Source organism: Typopeltis vanoorti, chromosome 11 (assembly GCF_054136105.1).
Source record: "Typopeltis vanoorti isolate ZY-2024b chromosome 11, IOZ_Tvanoo_1.0, whole genome shotgun sequence".
Classification (NCBI taxonomy): Eukaryota; Metazoa; Arthropoda; class Arachnida; order Uropygi; family Thelyphonidae; genus Typopeltis; species Typopeltis vanoorti.
Genome location: NC_143559.1, coordinates 69,139,006 through 69,157,271, shown reverse-complemented (window position 1 = coordinate 69,157,271; position 18,266 = coordinate 69,139,006). Strand labels below are relative to the sequence as shown.

Below are 18,266 nucleotides of genomic sequence, written 5' to 3'. Positions count from 1 at the left end.
GCTATATTGCTATATATATATATATATATACACCCTTCTACGCACGCATGCACACACACACACACCACCTCCTCCTCCTCAAAACTTTGGGTCAAATCTGCAAAGGCAGAAGTTAACATATTTCAGTTGGAAACGAAACAAACATAATACAAAACTTGGCCAGTCTTGTTTTATAAAGTCAAAACACACATTCCTTATCAATCCTTTAGCTTTCTAAGGGAAACAGCAGTAACAAAATTTCTTTGCTAATCACACAAGAAAATGACAACTCATATCTGTATCTTTACTGTAAGCATACTAAGTTTTTCTTTAAAGAAGATATTAAAACATGAATAGTTTATCTCAAAGCATCAATATTCAGCACTAAAACAGAAAAGAATTATTTTAGAATGTTCCTGTTTTTAACTTGACAGCTGTCAGTTCGATAAACACAGAAAAGTCTTCTTCCAGTCTTCTTAAAACAGTGAAGATGCATTAATTTCTCTTAGGAACATGAATCATGAGGAATCCACAAGAAACAACTATTCATTCCTTATATTTTTCTTCATTTCATAAAAGGAATCGTTCATAAATCTTCCTTTTCTTTTTCTAACCATTCTGTTTTTCTTTTTTTTGTTTCTCTCTCTCTCTCTCTCTCTCTCTCTCTCCTTCCCTCCCTCCCTGTATGCATTCTTTTTCTTGTGTTCATCAGCTGTTTGTTTCATATCACAGGAGAGCATACACTGTATTTTCTGGTTTGCAAATTGCAAATTATAGGATATGCATTGCAGGCACCAACACTGTTATTCATGGCGTGATCCACAACAGTAGTAGCTACTTCATTCACTTGTTGTGGACTGATTGGTTTGCAACCTCTACCAGGTCTAACTCCTAACAATTCCGTTTCTTCAAAACGACTAATTATTTGTTGCAGAGAACATGGAGATAGTGAACCTCATCGGCATTTGTCCAGGCAATGGAATTCAGCAACAGCATTGCAATTATTTATGTAGTACAGCTTCACAAGCAAAGCACATTGGGGTAAGGTTAGTGCCACCGCTGTAGATGGTATTAACAGCTGGAATGTAAGGAAAAATCGTGTCCATCTTTTAAAACCCTCTTGCACCTGCTGAGCATGATATGTAAATTTGATGCATTTGTTGTTTACAATGCTCCTGGTGCTGAATTTTTGAACCCCCCCCCCCCCCCAGATATCCCCCTTTTGCATGGCACATGATGTATTCCTGCAAAAATCACAGTATTTGGAATACTGAATGACGCTCCACAAGGCCTTAAACAGAGATACTTTAATTTTGATCATTTTGTATTTTAATTCCAGTGATGTAGGAAGGTCTGTGCATCTTGCCAATTCTTCTTGTAGCTGCTAAATAATAAGTTTGTTTCCACTGGGAACATAGCATGAGGCATGGTTAGACATAATTTTAATGGTAAGACATTGCCTTACTCGTAATCTAACGGCAAAACCACAGCACTCTGCTATATTCTTACAGTTGAATATCAGCTTAACATAATTTTATCAACAATAATATTTTATACATTTTTTATTTGACTTTTAATTAACTAAACCACTGTTTTTCAAACTGCCAAGCTTGTGATCCTTTAATGGTCATGAAATCAGTTTACTGGGTCATAACCATTATTTTAAATAAAATATAATCTACGATATCTGAGTGTAATGTTGAGTTACTAATATTCAACTGATAGTAATATTTAGCTGATATTCAACTCATAGATAGTAACTCAACGATATCTTTAACATGTTCATGCCAAACGATGTCACATTCTCACATCCTATGCTTCCCCTTCATGAGGGAACAAGCTTGATGCATTATTTAACTTTGGCTGAGCAGACACATTATTACAAAGTTTTGAATATATACGGCATGCTAGTTTGAATGTTTTTGAATTAAATTTTGCAATTAAATTTTAATTGTAAAAATTAAAAAACATTGTATTTTAATGTTTAGTTATGTTTTTTTGTTTTTACTTTATTATATCTAACAAGAAAATGTATTTTTTTCCCAGTTTTTTTGTGTGTGTCTGTGTATATAAACGTTTTTCAATTCTCCCTGATGGAGAGAGCTGACCCTAGAGGTAGTGCAGTATCAGGGCAACTCGTGACAAAGTCATAATAAGCTAGATGCACTTTGCAGCCTTCCAAAAATCAGTTTATCTTGAGGGCTAATGGGGGGGGGGGCTCCCCATAACAGATATTAAACTGATATCAGCTACTACACTTTTTGGTTCTCAGCCTTTTGGTTAAAGTAAGAGTTAAGAGTTAATATCTGATACAGGCCACAAGATATTAAAATGATTTTTGGAAGACAGCGAAGCGCTTTGGGATAGATCCACTTTTGTTGGGAATTGCCTGGTATTGTATAACATCCTTGTGGTATCGCTTCTCAGGCTTATATATATATATTGTGTTGGGTTGAGATGCAAAATATAATTTTTTTTTTTTTTGTGGGTAGCAGTTAGAAAAGTTTGAAAAACACTGAACTAACAATAATATCGTCTGTAAACAAAATCATGTACAGAATATTTAAATATCCGTATACATCAGAGCATTGGGAGGCTTCCCAATCAACTGGTTGAATCCTGGTACAATCTAGCAAATTAAGCAGCAGGAAATAATCCTTGCTGCTTAAACCAACCTCATGGATGGGTTCTCCATTAAATAAAAATATACCTAACAAAACATCAAAATTCCATATAAAAACCCCTTCCAGAATTTTCTCAACATCTGAGGTCTCAGTTCTAATATCAGTGGCATGCACCACCTACACACATCCAAACCCGATATGTTGTTCATTACTGAACCTCAACTGGCATCCTCTGTAACATCTCACTTCGGCTTTTATCAGTATGTCATGCATGCCCTTTGAAAGAGGGGCAGGACTGATTATTGCTTCCTTCTTCTGATCCTAGCATCTTGTTTGGATGAGTGCTTTTGCTCGCTACTCCATTTAAAAACTTTTGCCCTTATTCCTAACTATTCTCCAACAGTAGTACCAAAGCAGTCCAAACCATAAATTCTGCTTATGTCTAAGGCTCCAGTAAAAACTCCAGCTTACACTATAGATCATGACATCTGCAAAAAAAATCATCATCAAACCCAAGGCAGAATTATTAGGGCTCAGTGCACTAACCTCTGTATCCTCATTAAGGCTGTAAGATGCAACTTCTGCTCTTCCATGTATTCACATCTTTTACATCCTAATGGTATTGTTATTTCTCAAGTTTGTTTTTTATATTATTTCTTCTTCCTCTATATAGTATATTAACTATTTTGTCTACAGGCTGTGCCTTTGTTAATAATTATACTATATACTTATGAGGTGAAATATTATATAAATTTCTTTTACTAACAATTATTTTTTATTTTGACTCCGAGTGTCCCTATATGTTATTATATTTGCACAAAGAGTTCACTCCAATTGGTGCAATGACTTTAACTCACTCTTTCAGAAGCCAACTAATCATTGACTCAATGCCAAGTACAAAATAAACACATTTAATAAAACTTAAAACAATATATATACACTTCTAGTAATAATACATAACTATAACTACAGATTATATGGATCCAAGGCCTTATTTAAATATAAACTTACTCTTAAGACTAAACACTTTTTCTTTCACAATCACAAAAAAAATGTTCATAGTCTTTTTCTCTTTCTGTTAAGGCTCTTTTCCAGAAGTTACAAGGTTCTGTACTTCATTTTCAGGATCCTTTTCATCAATCAATGTAACACACAAAGTCTTCTTGACTATATCCTGTTTTCCTTTTAGTAGTAATACTCATCAGATCAGGCACCTTTAATACCTAAAAATAATCTTAATCAATATATTTTCTAAACTTTCACTTTCAGGCATTCTTAATACTTATAAAACTTCCTTATCAATATTTTCTCTAAGAAAAACATTCACTTTAGAATGTAAGCAACAAGTTCTCCTTTCATTCACAATACTAAATTGACAGTCTTAACTTATTTCACCATAAAAACTTACAGTTTCAAGATTTCCTTTTATTCATTACTTATTTCTCCTTGAAACCTAATATTTCCACTATTCCCTTTTCGGAATACACTATAAAATATCTTCCGACTGCCACACACAAAAAAATATCAAGTTCCTTCTAACTTGAATATTTACCGGCCAATTTATAAAAACTTGCAGTTTCAAGATTTCCTTTTATTTCTTTACTTATTCCTACTTGAAACCTATTTATTTTCACTATTCCTTTTTCGGAATACAATATGAAATTTCCTTTGACTGCCGCACACAAAAAATCAAGTTCCTTCCAACTTGAATATTTACCAGCCAGTTTAAAAAACTTACAGTTTCAAGATTTCCTTTTATTCATTACTTATTCCTCCTTGAAACCTATTATTTCCACTATTCCTTTTTCGGAATACACTATAAAATTCCTTCCGACTGCCACACACAAAAAAATCAAGTTCCTTCCAACTTGAATATTTACCGGCCAGTGTTCTAAAAAACTTCCGAACGCTCTCTTGTTTACAACTGTAACTTGGATACGCAACGCTTTCCTTGTCAGCTGTCAATCACACATCAAGTTCTCTCCGGGAGCATGCGCACTCTACAAAAGTCAGAAACTACGCGCTGCAAAAAAATGGCTGACTCGCTGTATCCATCAGCGCTAAGAGAAAGTCTTTCACAAAACACAAAATTCAACATTTTAAAATATAACAAACTTTCTTATAAGTAACACAAATAATCAGTTTAGTAAGTACTTCAATATTTTTACTTCTTTATATATTACCTCTAATATAACATTTTCATAACAAGCATATCACAAGTGCAGACACTACATGTATGAAAACAAAAACTAACAAGCATAATTAATACGTAAAAATATTCAGAATTTTTAATATGATTATTTTTACAGTATGATGATAACATCTCCTAAAGATAAGGACTTCTTGACATTAGTTTTTAACTCTGTCAGTTGTATAGATGACCAAGGCAAATCTACCACTATTCTCCAAAGTGTGCCTCCTCCCAAATTTCACTAGAAGAAATCAGAAAAATATTCAGTATCCTTGATACTAATTGTACTTACAGCTTGTGCTCCAGAACTAACATCTATCTTGTACTGTCTCTTCAAGCTGTCATATCATTTGTCATTAAACTGCTTGGAAGCATGCTTTTATCCAAGCTGTTTCCCCCCCCCCCCCAAAAAAAAGGGGGAGATAAAGTCAACTATTAAAGTATTGCCCTACTGTTCTGACCAGTTTTTTCGAACTTAATGGAAAAGGTCATCAGCAGCCAACCACTTCACTACTGCTACTACTTGGAAATTCACTGTGTTACTTAGTGATCACCAATATGGATTTCACTATTTTTGCTCCACAGCTGATCTCCTAGCTAGCCATTCCACTTTTGTACACAGACGATGAAGTTTGGAGCAACTCGAGTAATTGCTCTTGATATTTCCAAGGCATTTGAGTTGAGCATTGTGGCCTACTTACCAAGCTACCACTGTGTGGTATTCTTCCTGTTCTTTATGAATAGATTACCATCTCTCTCTCTCTTTCTCTCTCTCATCATTCATATTGTGAGTCATGGTAGAGTTTCCTTTCATTAGATTTTTTCAGTCAGTGCTAGAGTACCACAGTGCTTTCACCTACATTCTTCCTCCTATAGAGGAGTGATCTTCTCTCTCTGACATCCAATTCTTTTCATAGCTTTGCTGATGATAGTGTTGCTCAGGCCAAGATCAATGGCTGTGATCAATGTCATAATTAATACCAGTCATGTCTTTGACATTCTCAAGTGGGGTAAGGATAACTTCATGATTTTAATGCCACCAAAACACAGTTTCTGTCTCATTTCCCAGAAGAATAACCAGGTTTCATCTCCCTCGTTTTTGACAGTATTTTGTTCACCATTGTCAGCTTTCTCTTCTTGTGGACTTTGACATTTAGCCTATCCTGGCAGAAACAAATAATATCAGTAGCCTTTTCAGCCTTCAAAAAAGCTTGATATTCTTTTTGTTCTAAACAATACTTTTCTCTTGCTTAACTCCTGATGTTTTATAAAGCTTAAATCCGCTTGACCTTAGAATATTGTTCTCACATTTGGAGCAGTCTACTTGGGACCAATATTCCCTCTAATTTTTGTTGGCCCATGTTCACATGAAAAGCATTTTGAGCACAAGTTTTCAATCTCATTGTTTGTGGTTGTCTGTGCTCACATAAACAAAAGTCACAAGCTAAACTCTTAATTTGATGGCAACATTGGAATTGCCATTTGAACACATTTGTCCAGCCACATGTATATATATATAAATTTGCAGTTCTTTTTTGCTTTGACATTGACAGTCACATTTTGAGTGTTTAATGCACTAAAACTGCTAATGTAATAGTTCTCATATTAATGTTACCCTTTTTTCATCTAGCTATAATTTGTAAAATTGCAAGCACTAAATTAATATTCTTAAATCTGCATGGCTACAAAAATGCATCATGGTTTGCATGAGTTTAAGTAACTACTGTCTAGACAGTAGATACTCTAAACCAGCTTTTCTCAAAGTGTGGTCCATGGCCCACTTGCTAGTGAAATGCAAGAAAAGTTAATTATTAAATTTTTTTTTCTATCTTAGTTTGTAAATTTTCATATACAGTTTACAGATTACTTAAAAACATTATTTTATGTTAAGGTTGTGTATATTATGCCAAGTATTCTACAAATTTGCACTTAGGGATGAGGCAGAATATGAAGACTCACCTCTGTTGTTAAAATATGACCTGTCAGTAAAGGGTGGAGTGTGGGGTCTAGTGGACTGCTGAGTTATATGCTCTATTCAAGTGAGTCACTGTCAGAAAAATTTGAGAAACACTATTCTAAAACAAATATGCCTATGCAACTTGCTGATGTCAGCATCAGTTTGCTCATACAGTGCATGCTAAAAGTAACTCATGAGTATTAAGTAAGTTTGAATGGTTTGGAGTAATATTGGAGTGGAGACATTGCAGTAATTACTAAATAAAATAAGTGATGAGTATGATTTATCATATGAATTCAATTTTATAGTATGTTCAACCATTAATGACTGTAAATTAGAAATTCTGAAAGCAAAAAAAATTGTGCAGTCACTAGGCAAGTGTGTGTGTTGGCATGCACGCACACACACATATGCACACTTAAATGGTACATTGCTGGCATCCCCTTCTTATTTCATGGATCAAGCTGAAGAGAAGTCAAGTGCTTTTTGTTGGTAATGATCTAACACAAATTATCCACTAGCCAAACATAATACTAGATAACCCTAATCATTCTCCCAACATCCTGACATCTTATTAACCAACTGTCTATACAAATATACTCTAGATCAGTGTTTTTCAAATAGTGTGCTGCCAAATTTTGAATGTAAAAAAATATTTTTGTCCAAATTAAAGCACACTTTTGCTTATTTATACAATTATATTTGTATAAAAACTTTTGCTATTCTAATATTTATGTAACACTGGTTTATTTTGCTGCAAATGCTAAAGTGCCACCCATTGACTTCCAGTAATATGACAATGATTACATTCAAGTACCACAGGCTGTTTGATTTAATTACAGTTAATTACACAAGATCCATCATTAAGAACATAAGAGTGCTGCAATAAAAATTTGTATTGTCAAGTATGTCACAGTCTGAAAAAGTTTGAGAACCACTGCTCTAGATGTTAGCTCCCCTTTTAGCAAGTCAGACTAACCTTGTCCATGTTTCTTTGTCTATGGAACATCCTTCACACAACCAATTTTAGCATCATATCCTTTGATCTGATTACTGTTTCTGTTATTCTTATCCAATCACCTGCTCTGACTGAATAATGAAATAACCCTTTCTGAAATGAGGTTCTTCATCTGCCAAACAAAATTTCTAACCACTATAGTTATAATTCTTCAAGTATTCTAAGAATAAAAATTGATCCTATCTCCATGATTCACATCAAAACCTCAAGCTTCACATTCAGCCTACACCATAACCCACATCTGTCAGAAAAACTATCAATAAATCAAGGCTTTGAAAGAGCCCAATGCTGAAAATTTGCCACATCCTCAAATCACATTTGAGGTAGGTTCATCTCTAAGGATTATGACACAACTCATGCCTCTGGAAAACTGATACCAAAGAGGTCAGCTATATTTGGTTGACCTCTTGGTATCAGTTTTCTCTCGCTGATTCATGTGGCAACGAAGAAAAATTATCCTCCACTATACCTTGAGGAACTCAATGCATGTCTCCTCTAATCTTTTGATTGAAAGATATCTGAAAATTATGATTAGTTATGATAACAATAAGTGTCATAGAGTAACCTCCAACTGTGCTCAAGAATTATCTATTCTATATCACTACAAGGTGTCATATTCATCTGATGCCAATGTAACAGCATGAAGCAGGCCTATATCCAGTCGGTCTCCAAAGAGGGAGATAAACCATTGAGTTGTTGTGCCTTGCCATCACTTAGTCCTCTCAAACAATGGAGAAACATAATCAGCAGACATATTTTTAGTTATATAGAGGCCCACCAATTAATTAGTGGTTTATGGCTTCTGCCATTCTTATTCCACAACAGATCTCATAGCCAGTAGTATCCATGGATTGTATTTGGTGATTCTCACCTATTGAGTGAGAATTTTGGGGTGAGACCTAATGTAGAGAGTCAGGGAAATTAGATCATCATGGAAGGAATGGTTAGAATGTGTGTGTAGGTTTAGCTGTGGTATGCAAATATGATAATGACATGTCATTGAACATGATTATGAATATGGTGAAGGAGTTGAAGTGCATGCTTTTGGTTTGGACATTTTGAGTGTATCTGGGGGAGGAGAAAATAGTACAACAGGACCAAGCAGACTGTAAATTTAAGTATAAGAAAAATCCAGGTGGTAATTTGCTATGTCTACACAAATGACACAAGCATCAGGAACAAAAGGATAGAGTTGTTTGCTTTATTGAATATGTTGTGGCCTAAGATTGTTGACTTTAGTGAAACCTGGCTATCAGAAACAGATGTTATAACTGAGATTGAGTGTAAAGGGTGTAATATTTTTAGGAATGAGAGAAGAGGTAGATGAAGAGGAGCGAATATATGGTGTTAGTTCAACTGTCGGGAAGAAATGAAATGCATTACCAATTTACCCTGATGGGTACTAAGTGAGTAATCATTATGTGTGACTTCAATTATCCAAACATTAATTGGATAGAAGAGAAATCTCATGATAAGAAAGGAGGATTTATTGAGCATGTGAAAGAAGAAACTAAGAAGAAAGGGCTCTCAAAGTCAATAAGTGTTAGATTTGATTATAACATCAGAAGGAATATCAGTTCAGAATATGACTATTTTACCACTAGTTGAGGACAGTGATCATACTTTAGCTAACTGTATGGATTTTCCAATTAAGACAGATTACATGTTGTGAACTCCAAAGTTGGAAATTATGAGCAAATCAGGAGAATACTATACTTTGGTCGAATAGTTACTGAATAGGAAAGATATCAGCAGTGCATGGGAATCTTTGAAAAAAGTGCATAAATGAGGTAGTATGTGAATGTATCCTTAGAATATATCACAATGAGTCTCTGGACTCCATGGAATCCAGAGACTCTTCGTGAGAGACCCACACTAGCATTTATAACCCAAAACCTATCATACCTCTCCTTAAACTCATTCACTGTCAGGGCACTCAACTAATTCTGGCAATTCATTCTACCCATTCACCACTCTTCATGCAAAATATCTAGTCCACACACCCTTTCTAGCCACACTCTTACACAGTTTCCATGGATGACCCCTAGTTCTCTGACTAGTTGTCATATATTGAAAAATATCCCCTGTGTCAAGTTCAGAAAACTTCTTTAATATCTTATAAGTTTCTATCATGTTCACCTCTTTTCTGCCTATCGACTAACTTTGTAACCCACACACCTTCTACCTGTCCTTATAGGGAGCATTCCACAGACCTGTCACCAGCTCTTGGTCACTCATTTCTGAATCCACTCTAGCTGCAATGTTAAAACGAATATGGAAATGTAATGATAAAGAATTGCCTCTTTACAAGACCTTGAGAAGACCACTTCTTAATCCTTCCTCTTTTCCCTTTTACGGTGTCGAGGTTTGTTATTCTTTCAACTGCAGCCATAATGAGGATAAGGCGGTTAGCCCTATGCCTCCAAGTGTGTCCCTATGTCTGTAGATGCATGTGTTCACAGGACCGGTTTGCCTGTTCTGGGGGACAAAAAACCCAAGTTTCAGGGTGAAAAAACCCCCTATCTTCGTATGAGACCCACTAATTCACCTTTTGCCAAAAGAGACCGGATAAAGGTTCCTCACATCACTGATGGGAATCAAACCCAGGTCTTTCTGATGAAAGGGCTTTGTCTATAACGACTGAGCTGTGGAGGCTGAGAAGACCACACTTGGACTGATGTGTACAAATTTGGTCTCCTGGATTCAGAGGGTATAAAGAAACTGTGGAAACAGTGCAAAAAGAGTTACAAAGATTATATCTGGATTATGAGGAAAGATTGAGAGTATGCGGACTACAGGTACGATATGATATGATATAAATCTGATATGATAGAATTCTATAATCTTCCAAATGGGTGTTATAGGATATCGTTTAATGCTGTCTAGAGACATCATTCTCAGAAGAAGGTACTGTCTGCAGAACAGGGCATACACTTAGCAGATGATTCCCTTTTCTTAGCCATTTTGTTTCTACATATATATTTTCTGTAGATCTTTTTATTGGTGCTACTCTACCAAACTGTGTTATGGATGGCCACTGACAGTGACCATCCATAACACAGTTCAGCTTCAAACTTATCAGATCAGATTTTCATCCATCCTTTTTCATTCTGTCTACCTCTTTCTTTTGAACAGCCTAGACTGATGGTCATGTTGGTAGCAGAATAGTTTATAATACCTGACTCATCGCTGACTGACTATTTAGATGGCGTGTATTCTAATTTATTGGAGATAAAGGCGGGCTCACACACTTTGTTTTAGAGAAACCTAAAGTGTGTTTGTATTCTTTAGGTTTCTCTAAAACATAGTGTTGTTCCATTACCTATTTCAGCATAGTGCACAAGTATTCTTTTCAATTTGAGCTGCATCCATTTCATTTTAGCTATGTTCATTTTCAGGACAGATAAAAACAAACTCTTATCATATAATACAGTTATTAAAATTGACTGAATTTTTGAAATGTTTATAGTTTATGAGAAATTTTTTAAATGGAAATGTTTGCTAGGGAAGATTTGTGAATGTCTGTGGCTTTCTTCCTGTTTTCTACACTTTCCTTTAAGCCATTGTTTTTTTTTTCCCCATTAGATGTGTGAACCCAGCCTGGTTGGCTGTGTAGTTAGCATATGCTCTCTCCAGCCAAAAGGCTGCAGGTTTGAATCCCACTGTGGGCATTGATGTTTGTGATTGTCTGTGAAAATACTAGTGGTGGTGGTGGGCAGTAGATGGCATTGGTGTGGATGATGCAGTTTACTGTAGTTGGATTGAGTGAGTGGTGGAGACGGAGAGTTGTAGAGTAGGTTCCTTCTCTTGATGAGTCATTGGACTCCTTGGTGGTGTCACGTAATAATAATAATAATAATAATAAAAATCCATTCCATGTATTTGGGTAACTTAAGTTAGGAAGTTTTTAATTTTGACATTTTTACTAAAATTTAGAAATTATTATTTTAAAACATTATTTTATCTGTATTACAGATATTTCTTCTCCAAATGAGAAACCAACTGTGACATTTCATTCTCTGAGAGTACGATTAGTTAATTTGTTAATTAATGCTCTACAAGTTGAATCTGATTCAACAAATACGCATATGTTGCTTGGTAAGTTTTTATGATAACTCTGCTCCTTTTTAGTTTTAAGTTTGCTTTAATTATACAGATAATATGTTAATGCAACTTTAGTCTTAATGAGCTTGTGATCCTTCTTTATAGGAAGATTAGTAAGCAGCTGCTTTCTCTTCAACTGTGGTCCTTGAAGATAGTTTCGTTGACTACACCTGGTCTGCCATACTAGGCATATCTGGATGCAGTCAATTTCACTTTTTCTATAAGATGGAGTTGGGGGATTTTCTATCTTCTATTTTATTGTGTGTGTGTGTGTGGGGGGGGGTCTTTGCACAAATGTATTTGCAAAAGTTTCATGGAACTGCTCAGTCTGACTGATGGTTTCATTCACATTTTTGCTTTTAAAACTTGCAATTCTATTAAGACTGAGTTAGCTTGAAATCCCTGTTATGCTCCCCCGCCCCAACTCCACATTTTAGCACAGTAGCTTGTATTCATAGCATTTGCAAAGTGTGAGGTTGTGTATCTGTAGGACTTCTTGTCAAACAACCACTTAGGTTTTGATTTGAGGCAGAATAATATGTGCAAGTAGTAAGAAATAAGGTGGTCTAATATATGTCACTTTTTTTTTTCTTTTGATTTTGTTCTTCATATATAGTTTTACTGTAAGTGCTGTATTTGAGTGATGATTGATAAAGCGATAATTATTTAACATCATTGTTATTTAAAACAGAATTTTAAAATAATGTAAATCATTAAAATAATCGAAGATGAAGTACATTTGAACTGAATTTTAAGCTGAAGCTTAACATACAGATTATTTTAAAGAATTCAATTATTAAGATAGTTTTCAAATCAAGTAATCATATTGCATTTATCATATAATCTGTTCAGTGCAAGTTAGTTGTTAATTTTTCAGATGAAAATCTTAATAAAAAAAAGATCAGTGAAAAATTATATTGATTTTATTGTAGGGTTTATCTGGTGTGGTATTGAGATGTTTTATATCAATTCCCATTTGTATATGCATTTCCTTATTTGTATTTGTATTAATATGAAAATGCATATAAATTTGAAGTTTTTGGTTGTTTGAATTCTCGCTGGTGTTTTAAATGAAAAGGAGGAATCAAGTGTACTGTTATCAGCAGAACTGTACAATGGATTTAAGATGAGTCCTGTACAATGGACTTAAGATTTAAGATCAACAAGAGAAATCATTTAGGCATATAGGTGGATTAAACCAAGCAAAAGAACAGAGCTGTGAAGTGCTCCTGTGTTAATAGAGAAGTGTAAAAAAATGAAAGCTATTTCTAATGAAATGAATCAAGCAGCAGAAGAGGAAACTGTCCACATGCGCACATGCACACACACAATGTAAAAAAAGAAAATTGCAGGACAGCAATTTGGCCTTTGTCAGATCTAGTCAGATGCATTGGAAACATAGGATTTAGATATTAAAAAATTCTATATCTACTTGAAAACACAAAAAGCCATTTTCAAGTTAGGTTCTATACTTTTTTTTTGGTATTGTGTCTTTCATTATTCAGAAAGCAAGGTCGTGTTTACTGTTGTTATTATTATTATTATTTTTTTTTTTGGAAATTCGAATATTTTTAGAATCTGCAGGTAGCTTAGAATGTGTGGACTAAATATGAAGATAAACTTCATGATTTGCAGGCAATTTTCAAATAGAGTAATGTAGGCAAATTTCAAAATTGGAAATTACATGATGGAACTTATTTGTGACTGTGGACAACAGAAAATTCTTATAGGGATGAAGTATAAGAATTTTTCAGATAATTATAGAAGACAGCTGATTTTAAGAAACAAGAAAACTGGTTCTGTTGGAGAACAGAATAGAAAATGAATACCATGTATAGAGAAATGTTTTGGCAAAACATCAAAAAGGGAACAGAGCTAATGATAATGGTAAGTACTCTGATAGGTGGCCCAGTCATTGTCATCATCATCTTTCCAACATAAAGATATGCATAAATTCACATCGAGAGAACACACATGAAAAAAGAACTTATTGGCAGAACTTTCTTATTGAAAGTTTTATGCAATTGTTTTTATGGATGTGTTGTTGACAGTGATATTTGCAGCATTATTTTCAGCTGGTTCAGAATGAAGGGTATACATGTGATTGGAAAAAGAATATAATCATCATTTTGTTTCGTGAAGAAGAAAATATGAGTCATATTGAAAGCAAAAATATTTATGAAAGTTCAGAATTATTTGCATATTATTATTTATTATCAGTTTAGAATTACTTGCTTATGTATCATTGTTTGGAAATCAAGTAAAGGAGTGAAAACAAGTATCAAACCTGAGATAAGGGTATTCTCGCTATCATAATCTGAAGGAAAACATCGACTGGGGTGATTCATCTAGAGAATCACATGGTGCATACTATTCTAGATGAATCTTCAAGAATAGAAGCATCAGAACTTTCTGGGACTAGAGAAATACTCTGGATTAGAGCTACTAGCTCTAATCCAGAGTATTTTATCAATAATTTACTACTTGTATATAGGATATATATGACTTCTGTGTTACTTCAACCTTGGTATGTCTTCTAAGTTTGGCTCTCACCTGTGAGACCTCAGTAAACATCGAAACTGGTCTGGATAGTGGTCTTCCCATAATGCATAGCAATGTACACCCCCCAAAAGGATATGTGCTTTGCATTATGGGATACTAAGGCAATTAATGCGAAATCATTTAACCTCTATAAACCAGTAGCCTAGTCATGCAAACTTTTGTTTGCTTTCACTTAGATAAAGAATTAAACAAGAATATAATTTCTTGTGATTTTTAATTTAATTTTATGATTAAGTGAAAAAAACTTTCTACAAAGAGAAATGAAGCACATTATGACTATGATTATTTAATACAATCACTATCACTGAATGCTTTCAATTTTTAGCAGTAATCTTGTAGTCCTCATAACCAGTTGCTAAGTTCAAACTAATTGAAAAAAATTCTTCAAAGCATTTCATTGCATTCTGTTTCTGCACATCACCATTCAGACTTCAGAACTGTCTGACAGCAGTGTTGCCAGACACATGAACTTGAAGATTTCTTGGCACGCAATATACAGTGCTAATCTAAGTTTCTTTTACTTTACCACTAGATACAAAAAATATAACATAGTAGTGTATGCCACATGCCAAGAAAATCTTGTATTTTCAGCTTGGGTACATACAGATGCCAGGTTTGCCATTCTAGCCTTAGTTGATTTAGCTGTAATGCTAATCAAACCATTCATGTTGATGTTTAGCAGAATAAACATACCTCTATAAATAATGAATACTGAATAAATTTATTTAGATAACCACATATCGCTCCACTTCTACAATGCATGCACCAGGATATTATTGCTGTCTTCAAGACATTATTAAAGAAATGATTTTGCTCAAGCTATTACTGCTGTTGAGGGTGGGAAAACCACAAGCGATGTTTGAAAGGATTATAATATCTTGCAGTGCAGCATGGAGTGAGGTGACAGCAGAATGTATGAATGGTGTTTGGAAGAAGCTGCTGAAAATACATGTTCATATATTCACAGAATTTGACAAAGACAAATCCTTAATAAAGACTAGCTAAAGAGTTGGATGTTGACAATGAAGATGTAGAACATTTGTTGGAAGCTGTGCAAGAAGAGTTCTCAAATGAATATCTTAAAGTGCTAGAAGTACAGAAAGTTGAAGAAGAGAAAAAAAGCAGGAGGACAGAAACAGGAAGCTGAATCCTCAAAAATGTTTGCAGTGAAAAAATATTGGCACAGTCATTTGTTTCCATTAATAAGTTAATTGGGTTATTTTGGGAACTGGATCCCAATGTAAAGAGATTTGGCAAAGTTGAAGAATAATGTGAGCTGCAGTTGCTTGTTACAGAGAAATTTATGTAGAAAAGATAAGGGAAACTGGGCTGACTAAGTTGGATGTAATATATACATTTTTGAAGAAGCCCACCTCTATTGTCATGTCATCCTCTGAAGATGAGTCTAGACCTTCCATAAGCTATGCATCTGGTGAACCATCCTCAGAGCCTTTGTTGCAATTCCTGAATTGGAATAATTTATTGTTGATTATCTAGCTTCTTCTAATGAATTGTTTAGTTAATAAAGCAGCAGTTTTGAAGAATAACTCTTGCTTCAAGTGTTTCCATGTGTAAATGCATAGAAGCACCATACACGTATGTTTTATTATTTATTACAGTATGGTCAGCCTGGTTGGCTAAATGTTTAGTGTACCCACTCTCCAACTATCAGGTTACACACATAGAGGGCACCAGTTAGGACTGTAAGATCTCATCATTCACACACAGTCTTTGCTAGTGTGCCTGCATGCACTTGCTGGGTATTTCGTAGTGCCTATGAAGATGCCTCCATGAAAAGGGCACAATAAAGTCAGTCCTCAACTTACAACAGGATTACAACAGATATATATATACTGTATATATAAACATTAAATAGTAACTTGAACTGTACAAGTCTTGAAGAAAATCATAGTATAACAATCTGAACTGTACAAATCCAGAAGAATCCTAGTACATGGGGACTTTAGCAGAGTTTATTGTAGTTTTTTATTTATTTTATTTACTAATTATTTAAATTTTTTTATTATTTATTTATTTAATTTATTTATTTTTTATTTTTTCAATTTTTATTTTATTTTATTTTATTTAATTATCACCAGAGGTCAGGCTAAGAAAAAGATTAATTAACAGCGTTGATTTAATTTACCGGTATAGAGTGCAAGAGCATGTAGCTTGGTTCCTTATACATATGTATCCTTCTGATGATGACCTCAATACAGGGGCTGAAACGTCAAGTGTTATTTTATTAATAATTAGTAAAATAATCATTTCAACACGTGCGTTTTCTGTTCTTAAATTTGTAAATATGAATGCTGATCACCGTGTAACCTTAAAAGAAAGAGGATTCCATTCTGACAATCATGTCATAAGTTGAAAAGGTCAGAAATCAGAAACCACTGTATAAACCATGAGGATATGTTAGCAATTAACATGCCTGGCCTGAATGCTAAAATATATAGGAGGTCTGTTATCTACCACATAATTTACCTGCCATGGGCATGGATGTTTGTGATTATCTTTAGGTGTAAGATGGATTTTATCACCCAGTGTGCAACTACTGCCACACTTATTGGAGGCTGAAGTGGCTTGAAAAAGTTCCATGTTTAGTTTAGAAAGTACTACAGATTTATTAATAACCTTTCATTGTGTGTGTGTGTGGGGGGGGATTACTGTATGCAGAAATTTTGTTATAATTTATACATTGTATTATTTTACTATAAATAAAGAGTAAAATTAGTTCAAATATAACAAAACAGACCTCCTACATATTTTAGCATTTAGGCCAGGCATGTTAATTGTTAACGTATCCTCATGGTTTATATAGTGGTTTCTGATTTCTGACCTTTTCAACTTAGGAAATGATCATTGGAATGGAATCCTGTTGTAAGTTGAGGATTGGCTTTATTGTGTCCTTTTCACGGAGACATCGTCATAGGCACTAAGAAATACCCGGCAAGTGCATGCAGCCACACTAGCAAGAAAGCAAACACAGACTGTGTCTGTGAATGATGAGATCTTACAGTCCTAACTGGTGCCCTCTGTGTGTGTGTGTGTGTGTGCGATGATGTCAACTTGCAAATCTTATAATGGTGGCCTACCAGATTTTTGGTAAAGCGAAGCAGCCAAATTTGGTGATTTTATTTAAGAAGTACATGGACATAACTATTAATGGCAACTGGTATTATGCTGATATTTTCAAACTACTTAAGGAATCTGTTTTAATTGATGAAGCAAAGGAAAGTTTCATAATTCCTACTGTTATTGATGATTGAAACAAAATAAACTAATTTATGTACTTCTATTATGTTATGCGAGAGCTTATATTCTACATTGGAATGCAGCATTTGTTTGAATATTCTCTAAACTACTGGAAAGTAGGACTATTTTGTTTCTTCAGTATAATTTTCCTGTTGAAGGTGGAATGGGTAACTGATATCTTGAATTCTCACAGACAATTGATATAATTTATATGCTCTGTTTAGTCACTTAGAGCTGTTGAAGGTTTACTAGCTTCAAGTAAACCTTCTAGTAAAGTTGTTGAAGGTTTATTATTTTTTAGAGTAATGATGCTATATCTTGGCCTATATGTTTGTTATTATGAGTTTGTAAATTGAAAGTGCATGTGAATGACTTAATATTTTAATTTATAATACGATATGGTGAAAAAAAAAAGTACTGAACTTTGACACCCAGTACACGCACTATAAGATATGCCATTCGACTGCATGTACATCAATAGAAGAGCATGTGTAGAGTGTATGCTATTACATTTAGATGTAGCAATGGTCTTGATGTTGGAAGAAAACATGTTTATTGTTGAGCATTATTTTC

General features: G+C 34.3%; 1 protein-coding gene and 1 non-coding gene across 2 annotated transcripts in view; one reads left to right on the top strand and one right to left on the bottom strand.

Moving 5' to 3' along the window:
• The window catches only part of LOC150101697 (ral GTPase-activating protein subunit beta), a 778,187-nt gene that overhangs the window by 250,954 nt on the left and 508,967 nt on the right, over positions 1 to 18,266 (top strand). Inside the window, 1 exon segment of the mRNA XM_090400967.1 lies at positions 11,745 to 11,867. Within this exon segment, the coding sequence (XP_090257093.1) occupies positions 11,745 to 11,867 (123 nt within the window).
• On the bottom strand, positions 2,073 to 2,269 carry LOC150101698 (U2 spliceosomal RNA). Its single transcript, XR_016549109.1, has one exon. It is a non-coding gene; the product is annotated as a U2 spliceosomal RNA (small nuclear RNA).